General features: G+C 39.5%; 1 protein-coding gene across 2 annotated transcripts; it reads right to left on the bottom strand.

The window, feature by feature from the left end:
* Positions 1-282: 282 nt before the first annotated feature.
* Positions 283-14,987, bottom strand: gucy2g (guanylate cyclase 2g). Of its 2 annotated transcripts, none has more exons than XM_065950028.1 (22): positions 14,470-14,987; positions 12,577-12,925; positions 12,352-12,476; positions 10,686-10,868; positions 10,447-10,591; positions 10,089-10,224; positions 9,902-10,005; positions 9,568-9,734; positions 9,316-9,456; positions 8,544-8,627; positions 8,206-8,310; positions 7,901-7,972; positions 6,811-6,976; positions 6,332-6,484; positions 4,662-4,839; positions 4,135-4,275; positions 3,782-3,974; positions 3,079-3,253; positions 2,767-2,865; positions 1,752-1,843; positions 1,561-1,665; positions 283-1,448 (listed from the first exon to the last, which is right to left on the bottom strand). In XM_065950028.1, exons 1-22 carry the CDS (start codon positions 14,842-14,844, stop codon positions 1,353-1,355), a joined length of 3,384 nt encoding a protein of 1,127 aa, XP_065806100.1. In that variant the 5' UTR covers positions 14,845-14,987; the 3' UTR covers positions 283-1,352. The 2 variants fall into 2 exon arrangements, with proteins under 2 accessions (XP_065806100.1, XP_065806101.1); XM_065950029.1 differs by having other exon boundaries at positions 12,367-12,476.
* Positions 14,988-16,482: the final 1,495 nt, after the last annotated feature.

The raw sequence follows: 16,482 nt of genomic DNA, 5'->3' as shown, positions 1-16,482 counted from the left end.
AATGCATCAAAGAATCTGCCAAATGTATACAGATATAGATCGATTTTGTTCAGCTTTTTATGCCTTTATTAGAGAGATGGGACGGTGGATAGAGTCAGAAATCAGGGAGAGAGAGAGAGTGTGGAATGACATGCAGCAAACGAGCCACAGGTTGGATTTGAACCCGGGCCGCCTGCTTCAAGGTTGTAGTCATTGTACATGGGGCGAGCAAACTAACCACTCGGCCATGGCACCCCTGGCAAATACATTTAAATATCTTATAACAAACTTGTCTATTTGTGTGAAATATGATAAATAATTTGAGTACTTGTGTATAAAATAATATTTATGCTGGAGCATTGATTTACCCAATCAAGTGTGATTTCAACCCGACCAGCTGAGCAGTAGTGGTGCAAAGAAGTGTTCAGTTACTCAGCATATTGAGGTACTTCTAATGAGTGTACTATGTTCCACCACAGAATTTGTAAATTTAACTTTAATTAATTTAAAACAAATCTACAAATACATTAGGATTTATTTTATCTATAATTATAAATATAAATATTCTTTGATATTTGTGGAAAATATTATATATATATATATATCTATATATATAGATACCACCAAAAAGTATATGAATTAATTAACTAATTATTAGCTTGATGATTAACCAGGGGTGTGTCAAAAGGAGCAGTCAGGGATGACATGAGCCTAATCTGTGATTGGCTGTTTGCCCTGTCAGAGTAGGGACTTAAATCAAAGTGTAAATAACTGATATTTTATATGTATGTATTTATATATATATATTTTTTTTAAATTATTATTCTTATTCTTATTTTTTTATATATATTTATGTGTCTGTGTCTACATGTATTGTCCTATTAGTATCTATGTTACCACAGGCGCTAATGGAGAACCTTAGGAAGCTGGGACTGTAAATGGGTGTTTATTATTGTATTGTCTTGTTTTTCTGTTTAATTGGGGCTTTTTGTTTTACTCTATGCAGATGCTCTGATTTACTCCTATGTGACATCATGTTGTACTGTCTGCAAAAATATGATAAAAAGATTTGGGGAAAAAAAAGCAAACTGATATTTGTTTGACTTTGTGCACGTCACACTTCAGGCTACCCCTGCAGAAGTCCGCGCCCCAGTTGGACATTAGCAAGAAACATCTCATGTTTTAAACCTGGTTCACTTCACTGTTTGAAACTCCTGAAGTCTTTGCGCAAAATGTTTACTTCGAGCTCTTTTCCAACTTTTTCTCCAATCTCTATACACAGACGCAGGAGAGAAAGTCCATCTGCATGATGTGACACCTGTGTAGTAATCTTATTTATTCAAAAAATGGCCTCCAGATTATCCTCTCTTTCTTTAGATGTGCACTGTAGTCATCATGCTATCTGTCATGGGAATTTTGGTGACGTTTCTCTTGAACATTTTCTCTGTTGCTCTGGTCATTACTAGTTTCTGGAGCGGAGAAATCACAAACATAGTCAGATTAGACAAAGCGTCACAAAAAAATTGTTAATGGTGCTAAGTAAGTAAGTAAATAGTAAGGTGTGCTGTGTTTTTACTGTACCTGAGTGAGTAGTTTGAGACTGGTGGCTGGAGAGTTGGGAATAGGGAGAGGAGGATTGAATCCTTGTTTGTTAGTCAGCCAGTAGGTCTTACGACTCCCTTTACCCTGTAATAAACACACACACACTCATCAAAAACATATCAAACCATGCATTGTCCATAAATTTTGTACTGCATGCAGACTCGTGTCACCTTCATTTCAATTTCCCCTCTCTCCTCCAGTTCAAATGATCCCTCCTGCACCAGAATGTCAGCCGTGCTCTGAGAGATGTGAATCTTCAGGGCTGTGTGAAATATACACAGAGGAGTACCAGACAGTTACATTTTTAAATTTGATTTGTTTTGTCCCAAGACAGAGATTTGATCGTACATTCGATTAATAGCATTAACAAGAGGCAAGCTAGCAGCTTTATTAATTGAATGCATGCACTTAAGTCAGCATGTGTTAGGTGGGGATTGTTTCTGTTTATATAAATCCAATGAAGAAATCGTGAAACAGACTGGAGATTATAACACCATTTAATCGGCCGAGGTCAGACAACTTCATCAAACAAGCACGCTTCCAAATCACTTGACTGACAAAGTGCTGATAAAGTAACAGTGTTCACAGTGCTGCTTATATTCTGTCAAAAAGGTGCAACCCACAAATTCCTTTCTATTTGGGTGCATCACCTTAAACAATGAAGATGACATGACATTGATTTGTATACTATCAGATGTAGACTCTCTGTCTAGCAAACAGTTGTTGACAACATATAGTTGGCTCCTCTCCATATATAGATCTGCTACTCCTTAGGTGCTTCACTCATAAGGTTACAGCTTCAGACACCTAAAGGTAGGACTGTTAACAGGTGGTAGGCAGACTTGAATAATACATTTCACAAAGTTACCAAGATGAATGAATTTCATGAAAATTCATACTAACAGCATGCTAGCTTACATTTAGTTAGCTTTTATATAGACCATAAAAGCTGGACTTTAACAACATACTGGCAACCTTACAACCATGGCACTAGTTGGCTGCACACTAGCTGTTAAGGCATCCCATAAGGTAAAATGACATCCCTCTCAATTACAATCGTTCTTTTGAGCTTGCACTACACTAAAGTTCAAGTCCCATCCGTAAGGTTTGAAGAATAACCTAAAGTCAAATCAGAAGAGATTGGAATGGGAAGTCTATTTAAATATATTGTTTTAGTTCACTCACGTAAGCTGTTACTTTCCATTCGAGAGGCCGTGTTCACCGTGTCACCAAAGAGACAGTAGCGAGGCATAGTGGTGCCAACCACTCCGGCAACCACTGGACCTACAGAAATCCAGAACGTTAGTGTACCAATCTCCTCAGAAGTCAATCATTTCCAACATCTTTTTTAGGACCCTGTTAAGTCTAAATACTAATTGTTAGCCAACTGATATCATTCCATGTCCCTTCCAAATTAAAAAATTCAGCAACCAAACAAAATACATCATGAAGAAAACACTGAACTTGTTTAGCAGTGCTTTTATCCTTCTGTCCTACCTGAGTGTATCCCAATGCGGATTGCAAGACTCTCTGAAGGCATGTGGTGAATTTTGAAGACTTTGATGGCCTTCAGGAAATGCAGGGCCATTGTGGATATCTCGAAAGCATGCTGATTGCCATTACTGATGGGCAGACCACTGGCTACCATATAGGCATCACCAATTGTTTCCACCTTGTAAAAAGATGACAAAAATTACAAGTTGTACGTGTAGTTGAATGATACAAAAATGATTCCTGATAGAGAATTACATTACAAGACCAATACCTCTGCCATTGCCAGTAAATTGTTGTATCTTGTCTTGCAGTACTTTATCTTCCCATATTGTATTGTATCGTGTCTTGTAGTATCGCATCATATCGTATCATATCCCTTTACATATTTTGTTACTTTCTGATGAAGCCTGGCTAACTGTAATCTTTCAGTTTCAGTTTTTGTGCAACACCAGCTGCTGGCTGTGGCCTGATATTCACATCAAGGACATCAGGATATTTTTTTCATTTTCAATTTAAATGAATTTGTATTGTGTTTATTTATTTTCTTCCTCTGTAAAGCACATTGAGTTTATGTGTGTATGAAATGTGCTGTACACATATAATGGAATTGAATTAAATTGGATAAGAGCGGTATACATCTTATCTTACGCTTGGGAAGTAAAAAAAGAAAAGAAAAGGAGATTGCCTAGTTTTGTATGCAACTCACTTTGTAGACGTCGTACATCTTGATGATGTCGTCAAATAGGCTGTAAAGGTCATTGAGGAAGGTAACAACCTCCATAGCAGAGCTGATGGAGCACATGGAGGTGAAGCCCACAATGTCAGAGAAAAAGATGGTCACCATTTCGTAGCTTTGTGGCTCCACTGATTTCCCTGCCATCAGCAGATCTGCGATGTACCTATGTAAAGAAAGCAACATTCCTGACTAAAGGACAGGGATGTGGTCATGGAAGCCCATTCAACAGATTGCATCAGGGTCATTAGATTTGAATGGGTTACCATAAATTGCCAGTTGAGGAAATTTAATATTGATAATTTTGATGGAATTTCATTTGGTACCTTGGTAACATGCTGGATAGAAGCTTGTCTGCACGGGACTTCTCTGCAGTCAGCTGATTGGTCCTCTCCTCCACCACCTCCTCCAAGTGATTTGCATATTTCTCCAACTTATCCACCATATTATCCAGTATATTTGCATGACTACAGTACAGAAAATCATGATAGCCTACCATCGAGGAAGTTAGGTTTTCAGTCAGGTGTGGTTGTTAGCTTGTTGGATATCTCAAAATGCTGACAGAGATTTCTGTTAAATTATGGGACATCTTAATGCTTTGGCCATGGAACATAAAATAATCTTGCCTTAGAGGATTTTGCAGCCCTGGCAAAAGGTGTGCAATTCCTTAAGGTTCTATACTTTATGACAACATGCTACCTGATTGTTATTTGCATACTCATGTATGTATGTCAAATTAAGCTTTGTAACAAAATAATGTTTCTGTAGACCCAAATACAATATGATAAAAACAGTTAGAAACAGCATGAAAGAGCCTATTGTTGTTAAGAAAATAGATTATCAGAGGCCTGACCTTTCAGGGCTGATACCCCTCAGCTGTCTCCTTATAGATGTAAATGGGGGTCGGTGGTCAGCGTTTTCATTCCAGCAGGCTCTCAGCATTGAGTTGATGTTCTCATCACACAGCTGATCAGACAACAGTGGTCGGAGAGGTTCCCCTTGGAAAGGACTCCGCAACTTCATGATAATTTCTGGATAAAATAATGAAGCAAGAAGAAGCAATCACTGTAGTTATCATATTTGGAGATTCTGGTTGGAAATGTTTTTGTTAATTTTCGTTTTTGGACTCTAGCGATGTGGTCGGGTGGCCAGTGCACCTGCGTGCCTCAGCATCAGATGGTAATACTGCTGAATCTGCTCTTGAGGTTGAAAAGCCTGTTGTTATCTCTGAATAGGATTGATATCCCCTGTGTTTCACTGAGGTCCAGTGTGGCAGCAATGACGATGGAAAACATCCATCCATCCATCCATGTTCTTCTGCTTATCTGAAATCAGGTCACAGTGGCAGCTGGCGCAGTAAGTCAGCCCAGACTTCCCTCTCCCTAGCAACACTTTCCAGCTCCTCCTCGGGGATTACGAGGCGTTCCAAGGCTAGACGGGATATATAATCCCTCCAGCATGTTCTGGGTCTGCCAAGGGGTCTCCCCCCTGTTGGGCGTGCCTGGAAAACCTCTAAAGGGAGGCGTCCAGGAGGCATCCTTAACAGATGCCCAAACCACCTCAACTGGCTCCTTTTGATGCAATGGAGCAGCGGCTCTACTCCGAGCTCCCCCCTCACCCTATCTCTAAGGCTGAGCCCCGCCACCTTCCGGGGGAAACTCATTTCGGCCGCTTGTATCCGTGATATCTTTCGGTCACTGCCCATAGCTCATGGCCATAGGTGAGGGCTAGGTCACTACCCATAGCTCATGACCATAGGTGAGGGCTGAAACGAGGATCGACCGGTAAATCGAGAGCTTTACCTTAAGGCTCAGCTCCCTCTTCGCCACAACGGTCTGGCACAACGCCTGCCTTACTGCTGACACCGAGCCAATCCGTCTGTCAATCTCACGCTCCATCCTACCCTCACTCGTAAACAAGACCCCAAGACACTAGGAACGTGTCTGACTTTGTGCCGAGGATGCGGACACAGCTCCCACTTTGGTCATACAGGGACCAGATGGCTTGTACCAATGGCCCGGGACCCCATATTCCTGCAGTACCCCCCACATGATCCCCCGAGGGACACGGTCAAAAGTCTTCTCCAAATCTACAAAACACATGTAGACTGGATGGGCAGATTCCCATGCCCCCCCAAAAATCCTTGCGAGGGTAAAGATCTGGTCCACTGTCCCACGGCCGGGACGGAATACACATTATTCCTTCGACATGATGGAAAACAGCAATGTAATTTATTTCAAATTTACTAAACATAGGAATTCTACAGTAGCATTAAGCTCCAAACTGCAGTCAACTCATGGTCATGTTACTTGATATCTTCAATTGGATTCACTATTAATTTCAATTCCAGCTGTGTTACTTTAGTGTGGTTTAAAATATGTTACTAAGAAATGGAATTGAATTTTTAAAACTTGTGACAGGTCCCTGGCCATTTTTAAGTCTGCTTCAGTGTTTCTAAAATTTGCTCTGAGGAAATGAATTAGAGGCAAACAAATTGAATGTCCTTGTTTTGATGATGCTCACCCTCTGGCTCCAGGTTGTTGTCTTCATAAGGGAAAAGCTTGTTGTACATGAGCCCCCACATGATCATGGCAAAGCTGTAGATATCACCTTTAGGCGTCCCATTGTTTGGGAGACCACCTTTTCTCAGAAGTTCAGGGGCTGTCCAATACATCTCTACAACACAAACAAATAGTAACCAAAGATGGGTGTGGTTCAAATCTACTCAAATGTTATACTTGTATACTAGCAGAAAAATCTGAACTGGCAGATTTGTCTGGTGCCCCTCTCATTCAGTTTGATTTCCAACTGACCAGATGTTAGTTAGGCCAATCTAAAACTTTGATACAAAATAGGACAGATATTCATTGGTGACTAAGGCAGCATTTTGGTCATAACCCATTCATTACCCCCCTATAAAATTTAAAATGCACTGTCATTCTTGTAATAAACATACAGTAGTTGATAACACATTTAAGATATCCCTTTAAACACCGACTGACCTTGATATTTGGGGTTTTCCAATGGCATGATAGGTCTGTTTCCATGTTTAAACTCCCATAGTCCAAAGCCAGAGAGTTTTATCTGGAGTCGACTGTCCACCAGGCATGTACTGAGCTTCAGATTCCCATGAAATTTCAGGTTACTCTTGTGAATGAACTCCATTCCCTAACATTGAAAGATGGCTAAGTTGTTAGTGTTTTTATTGCAATATTTTAGAATCCAGGGCAATACAGTATGCACTTTCAAAGAAAACAAAACATGGTTGGCCTTTTTATACACTGATCCCAATAATTTCAAGATGAATATTTTATTTCTGGTGAAAAGGGTTTGAACTATCAACTTGGCCTTTGTGCTGTAAAATAAGCAATCAAATAAAGGTGAACAGTTAACTGAAATATGAACAGTAAGATTTACAATTGCATTACATAACTGCTTTAAGTTGGTTTAAATCATATCATAATCATCATCAGATCCATCTCAGTTTGTACATCTTAATGATAAGTCTCACCAAGATTAGCCATGGAGTTCCTCAAGGTTCAGTGCTTGGACCTATTCTTTTCACCTTTCACCGACTGTAAGCTTTCTCTAAGTAGTATTATGAGGAAACACTCCATAAATTGTCATTGTTATGCAGATGATATTCAATTATACGTTTCTATGAAGCCAGATCACACCAACCAGTTATGTAAACTAGAAGCATGTCTTAAGGACATTTGCGACTTAACTCAGACAAGACGGAAGTTACTGTGCTTGGCCCTAAACACCCCAGCGATACTTTTTCTATATTTAACTGTCCTTAATGGCATCAGCCTGGCATCCAGCTACCACTGTTAGGAATGAGTTCTATTTGATCAAGATATGCCTTTTAACTCGCACATAAAACAAATGTCAAGGAATTGTTGCATAGTGCCGAGCTCACAGTGGCTTAATATTGGGGCTTTGTAAATAATATAACGAAGAGTAAGGTCTAGACCTGCTCCTTTTTTTAAGTGTCTTGAGAATTTGGATTGGTGCTATGCAAATAAAGATTGATAAAGATTGACTGATTAAGAATGGAAACAAATAAAATGTTAAACATCTTTGGCTCACATTGACGATGTCATAAGCAAAGGATAGCTTAAACATGCCATCCAGCCCAACATCCGAAGCCGTCATGAGATCCTGAAAAGAGAAAATGAACATTAAAGAGTACACACACAGTTTCATTTTAAAATGGCCATATGTTTTTTTATACATAAAAAATGGTTAACAAAACCACAATTAAAACTGCAAAAGCTATATTATTATTATTATTTTTGGAAATTAAATATTAAGTAAATAAGTATTAAATTGTCAGTTCTACCATGATACTTACGATTATAAAGTATGTGTGTTCGTGCAGTAGAAACACTGACCTTCAGGCTGCCTTTCCTGCAGTACTGGGTGACTAAACAGACATTGGGTGGTTCGATGCACGCACCGAAGAACTGCACCAAGTTCTCGTGTTTCATCTCTTTCATCTGTCTTAAAAGTTTAAGATGGTTAGGCACACAAACTTACTGACTAGACCAACATTTAGACTTTAAGATAACAGACTTTAAACTACTTTAATTTTTCACTTACATGTCTTAATAAGTAAAAATAGGATGCATGTGAAAGTCTTTAGATTTATTACAAACACATTCATCAAAATGAGGAATGAGAAAGTACATGTAAAAGTTGATTTTGTAAAGAAAAAAAAGAGGAACTTTACCAAATTAAACTCTTGGATAATTGAGGGTTTGTGAACATCAATGGTAACGGGGTTCTTGATGTACTTGATGGCCACATGATTTCCCTATAAGAAGAAAATAAAGGATGTTAGTGAAAGGCAGGGTAACATGGCTACCATTCCCCCTGCAAAGTTGTATGGTAGACTTCAAATCTGTTTATTCATTTCCTTCAAATATCATTCTTGAAGGTATAATCATAACTTACCTAAAAAGGCATTTGACATTTTAAACTACAAAATCCTGTTTTTAAAGAGGAAGATGACAAGTCCTATTCCTATTGGCTACTGTGAGAAAGACAGTATATGGACGTAGACGTGTGCAGGGCAGGATTGTTAATGATCCTGTAACATTTGGGAAGGACTGGACATAGTACGAGTCACCTTTTTGGCAACAGTCATTAACATTTTTTATTCTGCTGTGGCCAACTTTGAGGTTTGCTGATGAATGGCCCACAACATGGCCAGACTTTCTGTTATTTCTAAGGTTTTTACCCATTGGCTTTCTTTTAGGTCAAAACATGATACCAATGCCTAAAACATTTTTGGACAGCTTGCTGAAATGAACTTCTTGGCTTTGTATAAGAAGATTTGAAGGGGACACAATTGAGCCATTTTGCAAATGAAATTGCTTCTACTTCAATTCCACTTCATTGCAGTGGACAAAGTCTACAAGACTTATTTAACTATTCATTTGTTTTGCCACCAATAGTTGCTGTTCAGCAAAGGTCACAAAGTTCAAACTCAAAACTTATACCTGGAAAAGACCTATGGTGGTGTAGACATGTTCTTTGCCCGTGTTATCCCTCAGGCCAAAGCTGCTGTTGGAGAAAGTGGACTGGGAGCCGCTGCTTACACTTTGACTTGCTGTGGTGACTACAGATAAAGAATGACCTCCCTGAAGGACGAAAATATACACTGAACAAGAGCGTAAACACACACCAGGCTCATATACAGATGCACTTTTTATATTTTACCAATAGGACAAGAGATGTTTTAGTGCTCATACTGAGTGCTCCCTGATGATTGTGATGTCGCTGTAGTTGATCAACCACCAGCAGGAGTCATCGAGCCTCGTCTGCAGTCGTAACTTCTGCAGAATTAGGACGCCAATGCAAAAAACTGACAGCACGCCAATGACAGGAAAGGTCACAAGCAGAGCCAGCAGAAAGATATCTGTATCCAGACAAGACCAAAAATTATGAGAGTGGTTAGCCTGATTTGGACGAGTGGTTAAAAAGATACGAATAATGATTTATGAGTGCAAAAGGTCTGACGAAAATGTAGAAACTGAGATAGTTGGTGTTTAAAGTTGTTATATAAGGGTATAAATGTTTCTTTACCATTAGTGATCCATTCACAGAGTTCATTGTTGAAACCACATTCTGGATTATCAGACGGAGGTCTTCCCTTCGGCCAGACCACAGAAGTAAACATGGACGTCGGACTGAAATGACATTTGTTTGTTTTACCTATGAAAGGTATATTAACTAAAGTCAGATTTTCTGACTGTGTTTAAGTGTTTCTCACCTGACAGTTTTAGTGTGACTGTTATAATGGAGAATGGGTACAAATTTAGTAGAATCTCCTAAATGCTGCAGGTCGTAAATTGAATAGTCCAAATTCCTCTCCCCCTCCTCGTCAAAGTGGACTAGTCCAGAGGCACCTGCAATGATAAAACACTACTGCATCCAGCTGTCAACAGATATGTGTAGCCTGGCGTAAGGTGTAATGAATCCATAATTCAATTGAGTTAAGGACTGTTAAAGATAAACATAATAAATACAGCAATACAAACCAAAACGTCCCAGATAATTCTCACCCATTGACCTAATTTGTGATCAAGTTCTCTTACATTTCCCAATGATAAACATTTATTGAAACCGACCATAAAATCGAATGCCGTTTCTGTTTTTTAATCTCTGTAGCAGCTGCCGTCCATCATAAGGGTCTTTGCCATCTTTGAGGACTTCCTTCAGTCCCATCGCATAAAGAAGCACCGCATCATGCACGTAGGCCGAGTAAGGGCTAACCTGAAATCCCAAAATAAAATGATTCCGTTGAGTTATTCCAAACCATAATAATACATTTATGCACGGGATCTTTGTCGCAATCACAAGTGCTAACCTCTTTTTTAGAAGTCAAATTGCTCCGAAATGGGTGTCCTTTTAGTTTTTCATAAACCCGCTCAAAGAAGTCGTAATACTCGTAGCCTTCGTAGGATTTCTGGCCAATAATGAAGACCATGTCAAAAGCTCTCATAGCAGCCTGGTTAATCCGGTTGTTCAGGGAATATTTCCACAAGTTATCCTGCTCAGGAAAGACATAAACATAGAAAAGACTCAGTAAAGAAGTATTGAAGGATAATAAGTTGGAACATTTGATGAAAGATTTGAAATGCATAGTTTGATGATATGAATTGGGATGAAAAAAGTTTATCATATGTAGTCAAGCATCTGATTATAGACTGTCTATCCAAAGGCTTCTTTGTCATATTTTTCCTCCATTAACTTCCAATAACAAAACTAACTGCTATACTTTTGTATTTGTTTCTACAACTTCTACATGGATCAGCGGATGAGGGTGCTGGGACAAGACCTTGTAAAACATCAAGCCTATTAGGGCAAATCTAAGATCCTTAAAAACTGGGAACGACAAAACGAGTTGGCTGGAAATTATGTTTTCAACAGGCTCATGGAGCTAACGTTAGCTTTACAAGCTTCCTGGTGACAGCTGATTAAATCTGCCAGCAACAGTTGTCATTCCAGCTGACAAATTAAACTGTCCCCAGCTACAATTGAGGAGCCTGCTTTTGTCAGCTTCTGTCTTGCATCAATGGACTTTTCAACAGTTCCCCTTTTTACCCCCCCGCCTATTCAAGGTGGGATTGTAATGTTGTTATTACCCCTCGTTGTTTGGCATGAAAGGTGCCAAGGCCAATGGTGGGGTGAAATGGTTTAATTGCAACAGTGTTAAATGGATTTTTTTTTAATATAAATGGGATGTTTGTGTAACACAGCTGTGTTTGTTTACACGTCACACCAGTGTTGCTCGCAGAACGCCAGAATGAGGGAAATCACATACTGGGGCAGCATTATCTGAGGCAGATCAGATCACAACAAATGGTGTCCCGCTTTCCTGAGCTCTAGTTTAAAGACCTACCCAGAAATCAGAGAAAAATCTCAAAATTGAAAAGAAATGTCCAACAGTTTGGACATACCAGGTGTGGGTAACAGCAGCAGAAGAAATATCAGGGCTTTCAACTGAATAATGGACCGAAACAAACTGTGCTTCCAAAAAGTAGCAATCTTCTGATTATTGCGTTCCCCTTCTGCTCTGTGCCCTATACTCTGTGGCGAGCGCAACCCGTACAGCGTCCTATCTGTAAGGCTGCTTGCCAGGAGGCTTAAGGCCCAACTTTATTCCAACTTTTTGCCTGTTACAAGGCTGATGGAAAGTAAGTATGGCATTACAAAAAAAGGTGACCGCCATTCTTCAGCTTTGAATGCCTCTGCCTTAATCAATGGATGACATCACAGAGACTATGTCTATGTTTTATAGAGTCTATGGCGAGAATGTGTTTCCACCCAACTGTTGTCTGTTAGTTCCAGCGTGGAACTTCCCTTAAAGCAACCATTTCATCTCTTGAAAATACAACTCACAGCTCATCTCTCTTGGGTCTTCCCAACCTGCTTTAAAAAAATGCCCCCACTCCCAAGTGATTTGTGTTTTTCAACACCATGTTTCCACCATGTCTGTGACTGTTAATGTGTTTTAAAGTTTTTTTACTCACCACAGGGCCACTGACCTCAAAATGTTGCACCAAGAAGAAAACATAGTCTCCGTTCATCATGCCCTGTTGCTCAGCTTCCAGCAACAGAGCCATGGAGTCATCCCTGTTTGTTAGCACCACAATGACTGAAGCATGACAGGAAACATTTAGCAAGTACAGAAACAGCAGCAACACCATTGAAAAAATATGGTACTAAGGCGCATAGAAGGGTTAGTTCTTCCTTACCTCTGGTGACTGTTGAGATGTACTTAACATTTAGATAAACAAGCTCACGATTGCTGGTATCAAACTTTACAGAAGCAACCAAATGTAACCTTTCTCTCAGTGGAGTCTCAACAGTTTTCCACAACGCGTCAACTTTGTCCCAAGTGTTGGAATCTAAACCACCTCCGATCATTGCTACGTGACTCCAGCCGAAGAACTCCAGGGTCTTGATGAGGACCTCCGAGCTTCTTTTCAGGGGAGGCACAATTTTGATGTAGGAATCGTAGATGTTGCTGTTGTCCATCTTGGAGGATTGTCCCACAAAGCCGAACATGGGGATGTTCCATGTGGATGCAATGAGACCAGTGACCTGGAATGCAAGTTCAATTTATTTCCCCCAAACGAGAAAAATGTCTAAAGAACATTAATTGAAGTCATGCATGCAAACAACACTATGTCACTGCTCGGACTGTAAGCCTATTTCCCCTGTGTATTCCTGGTTCCCTTGTGTCTCTCCCCCTTTAACTTTTGTCCAGATTTTGCTCCACCAACAAACTATTCTAAGCATTTTATGTCTGCCTCAACCAGTCAGCCCTCATGAACCAACGCCTGCGATAAACCTCATTGAACTTTCAATTTAGCTGCCGTGTCTGCTTTTGGGTCTACATTATACCAACCTCAACATCTTACCTGTAATCACCTTGGGATGCACATTTTGTGAGATTTAAAATCAGATGAAACACAACTCAAATGTAACATCCTCAGGTTTAGCTAGGTGTATCAATATGCTGACAAACAATCCAATTTACTATAAAGTTGGGACGTTGTGTAAAATGTAAACTAATACTGAGCGGGGTATTTGCAAAACCTTGAAAACCAAATTTGACTGAAAGACAAGATTTCAAAAGTTAAACTGATCGTGAGTAACGTCATTGTTCATTTTGAATTCAATACCAACATGTTTCAGAAAAGTTGGGATAGTCTTGCATCTTTATGTTTAAAAAATCATTCTTAAAGACCTGCACTCTTTTCCAGCACCGTCTTTCACAGGTTGGTAAACCCCTCCCCATCTTTACTTCAGTAAAGCCCTTTTCATTGTGCAATTGCGCAACAGCTCCATTACTAAGCTCTGCCGTCATTACACCTTCAGACCCTCATATTGATCTCGCAACGGGGTAATAATGGTGTCCCAGTTTGTAAATGATTTGCGTTATGGCGTTCCAGAAGCATGGCAGAGCCAGAGCTCCACACACACACACACACACACACACACACACACACACACACACACACACACACACACACACACACACACAGACATTTACACAAAGCTGTTCTTCCCCACTGGCACCACCCATTCCATCCCCCCCCCTGTAACGCCTCTATTACTCGCTCCAAAGCAGACACAGAGGGGGGGATCACTTTGTCCCCCCATTACGCCTCTGCAACATTCATATTAAAGATATTGTGCCTTTTACCATCAGTCTGAATAGGCATGAAGACTTTGACTCTATCCAATGCGCTTTACCAAATCATGAAACTTACCTGTGGCAAGTTAACCCTTTTTTGTAACATTTTACAACTTTTTTGGAATGTGTTTCTGGCATCACATTTAAAATGCTTTGACATTTTCCTAAATTAATGGAATTTCTCAGTTCTCAACATTTGGTATGTTGTCTTTGTGCTATTTGTAATTAAATATGGAATTTCAATGTTTTGCAAATGATCACAATATGCAAGCAAGTGTAATTATTGACTGCTTACATTTTAAAATGCTTTGCCATGGCTGGTAAATAATCTTTTTATGATTTGAAGAGAACCAAAGACAGACACCTGTGGAACTCCAAACAAACAGCAAGTCTTTACGCATGAATTGTACATTTTTGTTATTAATACACATCACACAAATCTTACCTCTGCTTCCTCAGGACATGCTGGACCAATTAGTGCGGAAACCTTTTCTTTCCACACCTGCTGGATGAACCCTCCCAGGGAAGCTTTGGGATTACAGTCTGTGTCCGTGTACACGAAATCCAGACTGTAGTTTCCGAGGAAGGAGGGATTTGTATTCACCTTCTCCACGGCTATCTGTATGGCCGAGCCGAGCCGCATGGCGCTGAAGGGATAGGACACATTCCATGGAGCCTGGAAACCGATGACCAGCTTCTGATTTTGAGACCCGTTGATGCTGTTGTTGTTGACAGTTGAAGCCGCGAACACAAGTGTGAAGAGGAGCATCAGTACGGGCCCCATGCTGGGAGAACGCTCCGCCCTTGACATCGCTCTCATCTTATTAGTTGATCCATGTTACAGGGGTTTAAATACCCAACTACCCTGATGATGCGCCATGAATTGTTAGGGTGGAGAAAATGTAAATAAATGTTGGAGAGTGGGAGGTAAAAGGGGCATGTTTTTAAAAAATAATCTTCCATGCGAGTAGGTCATCAATACAGGGTGTCTTTAATGAGATTTTTACTCTCAATGAAGCAGTTGGCCTGCAGTCCAAAGGACGTCTTTTCTAAGCACATTATCCTCTTACGGTTGATGATAATTAGATCTGTCTCAATGCATCAAGGTCTCATGATGTTTAGTGCTTGTTTTGTTCTCATGATTCTCGTTTCTATTGACGGCCAGTTTTTGCATTGTGGTGGAAAAAAATGTATCCTACAAGTCATTTAATAAAAGAGTTTAAATGGGTATGAATGGGATTAGTTCCTTCTGGTGCTCACTTTACTCAGCAACCTCTGCCTTCAGTGTGAGTGTGTAGGTGTGACATGCGGTGTGAAAGCATTTTGAATAGTCAGAAGACTAGAAAAGCGCTTTACAAGCTCAAGTCCATTTACCATTTTGAGATATTTACTCGTTATTATGAGAAAGCTTCTCATTATTTAACAATTTTTAACAAGGTGTGTGAGTGTGTTTTTAGATGTAAAGAGCAGCAGACATCTACATTGTCGCTTTCATATGCAAACTCACGATTAAGAATATAAAATAAACACTTACATAAAGCTTGCTTAAACACTTTGATTTTATTTAAAATTGAACTAGATTTATTTTAAATATCTGTTTACAATAATGGGTAAAATATGCAATTTTAAATCTTTTAAAAATGTTTGTGTGTTTTTGGAAAATATCTCGTGACCCCCCATCTCGATGTTTCGCGACCCTCCAGGGGGCCCTGACCCGCACTTTGGGAAACACTTTTCAAAAAATAATTTTCAAAAGTTTTCTGATATTTCTTTTGTACTTACTCAATATTTGCTGGAAATTAATACTTATTTAGATACTCTCAATCTCAATATCTTAAAAAAAAAATATCACATTATTTTAAGGCAGTTTTTTTTTAAACCCTGGTCCTGATAAAGACCAGTTCATTTGGATCAGGTGTGTTGGGAGAGGAAACATCTCAAACTTGGCAGTGGGTCCCCAGGAGTAAGAAACACATTTTTAATACTACTACTAATAATAATAATACATTTAATTTGTAACGCTCTTTACATTTTTGAAAAAAAATCTCAAAGTGCTACAGAGAAAAAAAAATACAAATAAAAAACAAATTTCATCAACTAAGCAACTAACGAAACTAAAAGCACAAGCAGAAGAAACACTTTTTTAAGGTATTAAGTCTTTATTTTGATATGTAGCCGATTGAATGATTATTGTGAGATCCTCATTTCTATTTAGAGAGGGAGGTTTTCAATTAAGAAACTCACTCAGTATTTTAAAACGCTTTAAAAAAATCAATTAAGCACCACACAGATAAATTCACCAACAACCAGAGTCTCGACCGTCAACACGTGTAATCTCGCGACTTCAGACGCGACTTCAGAGTAAACTAACATGATGGGCAGCTGGGAGGCAACATCCTCGACGGTAAACATTTCGGTCCAACTCCTTTCTTTGTCATTTGGATTCAACAAGTTGGTC

This window comes from Labrus bergylta, chromosome 21 (assembly GCF_963930695.1).
Source record: "Labrus bergylta chromosome 21, fLabBer1.1, whole genome shotgun sequence".
Classification (NCBI taxonomy): Eukaryota; Metazoa; Chordata; class Actinopteri; order Labriformes; family Labridae; genus Labrus; species Labrus bergylta.
The sequence above is the reverse complement of the archived record's forward strand: the minus strand, read 5'-3'. Positions and strand labels throughout refer to the sequence as shown.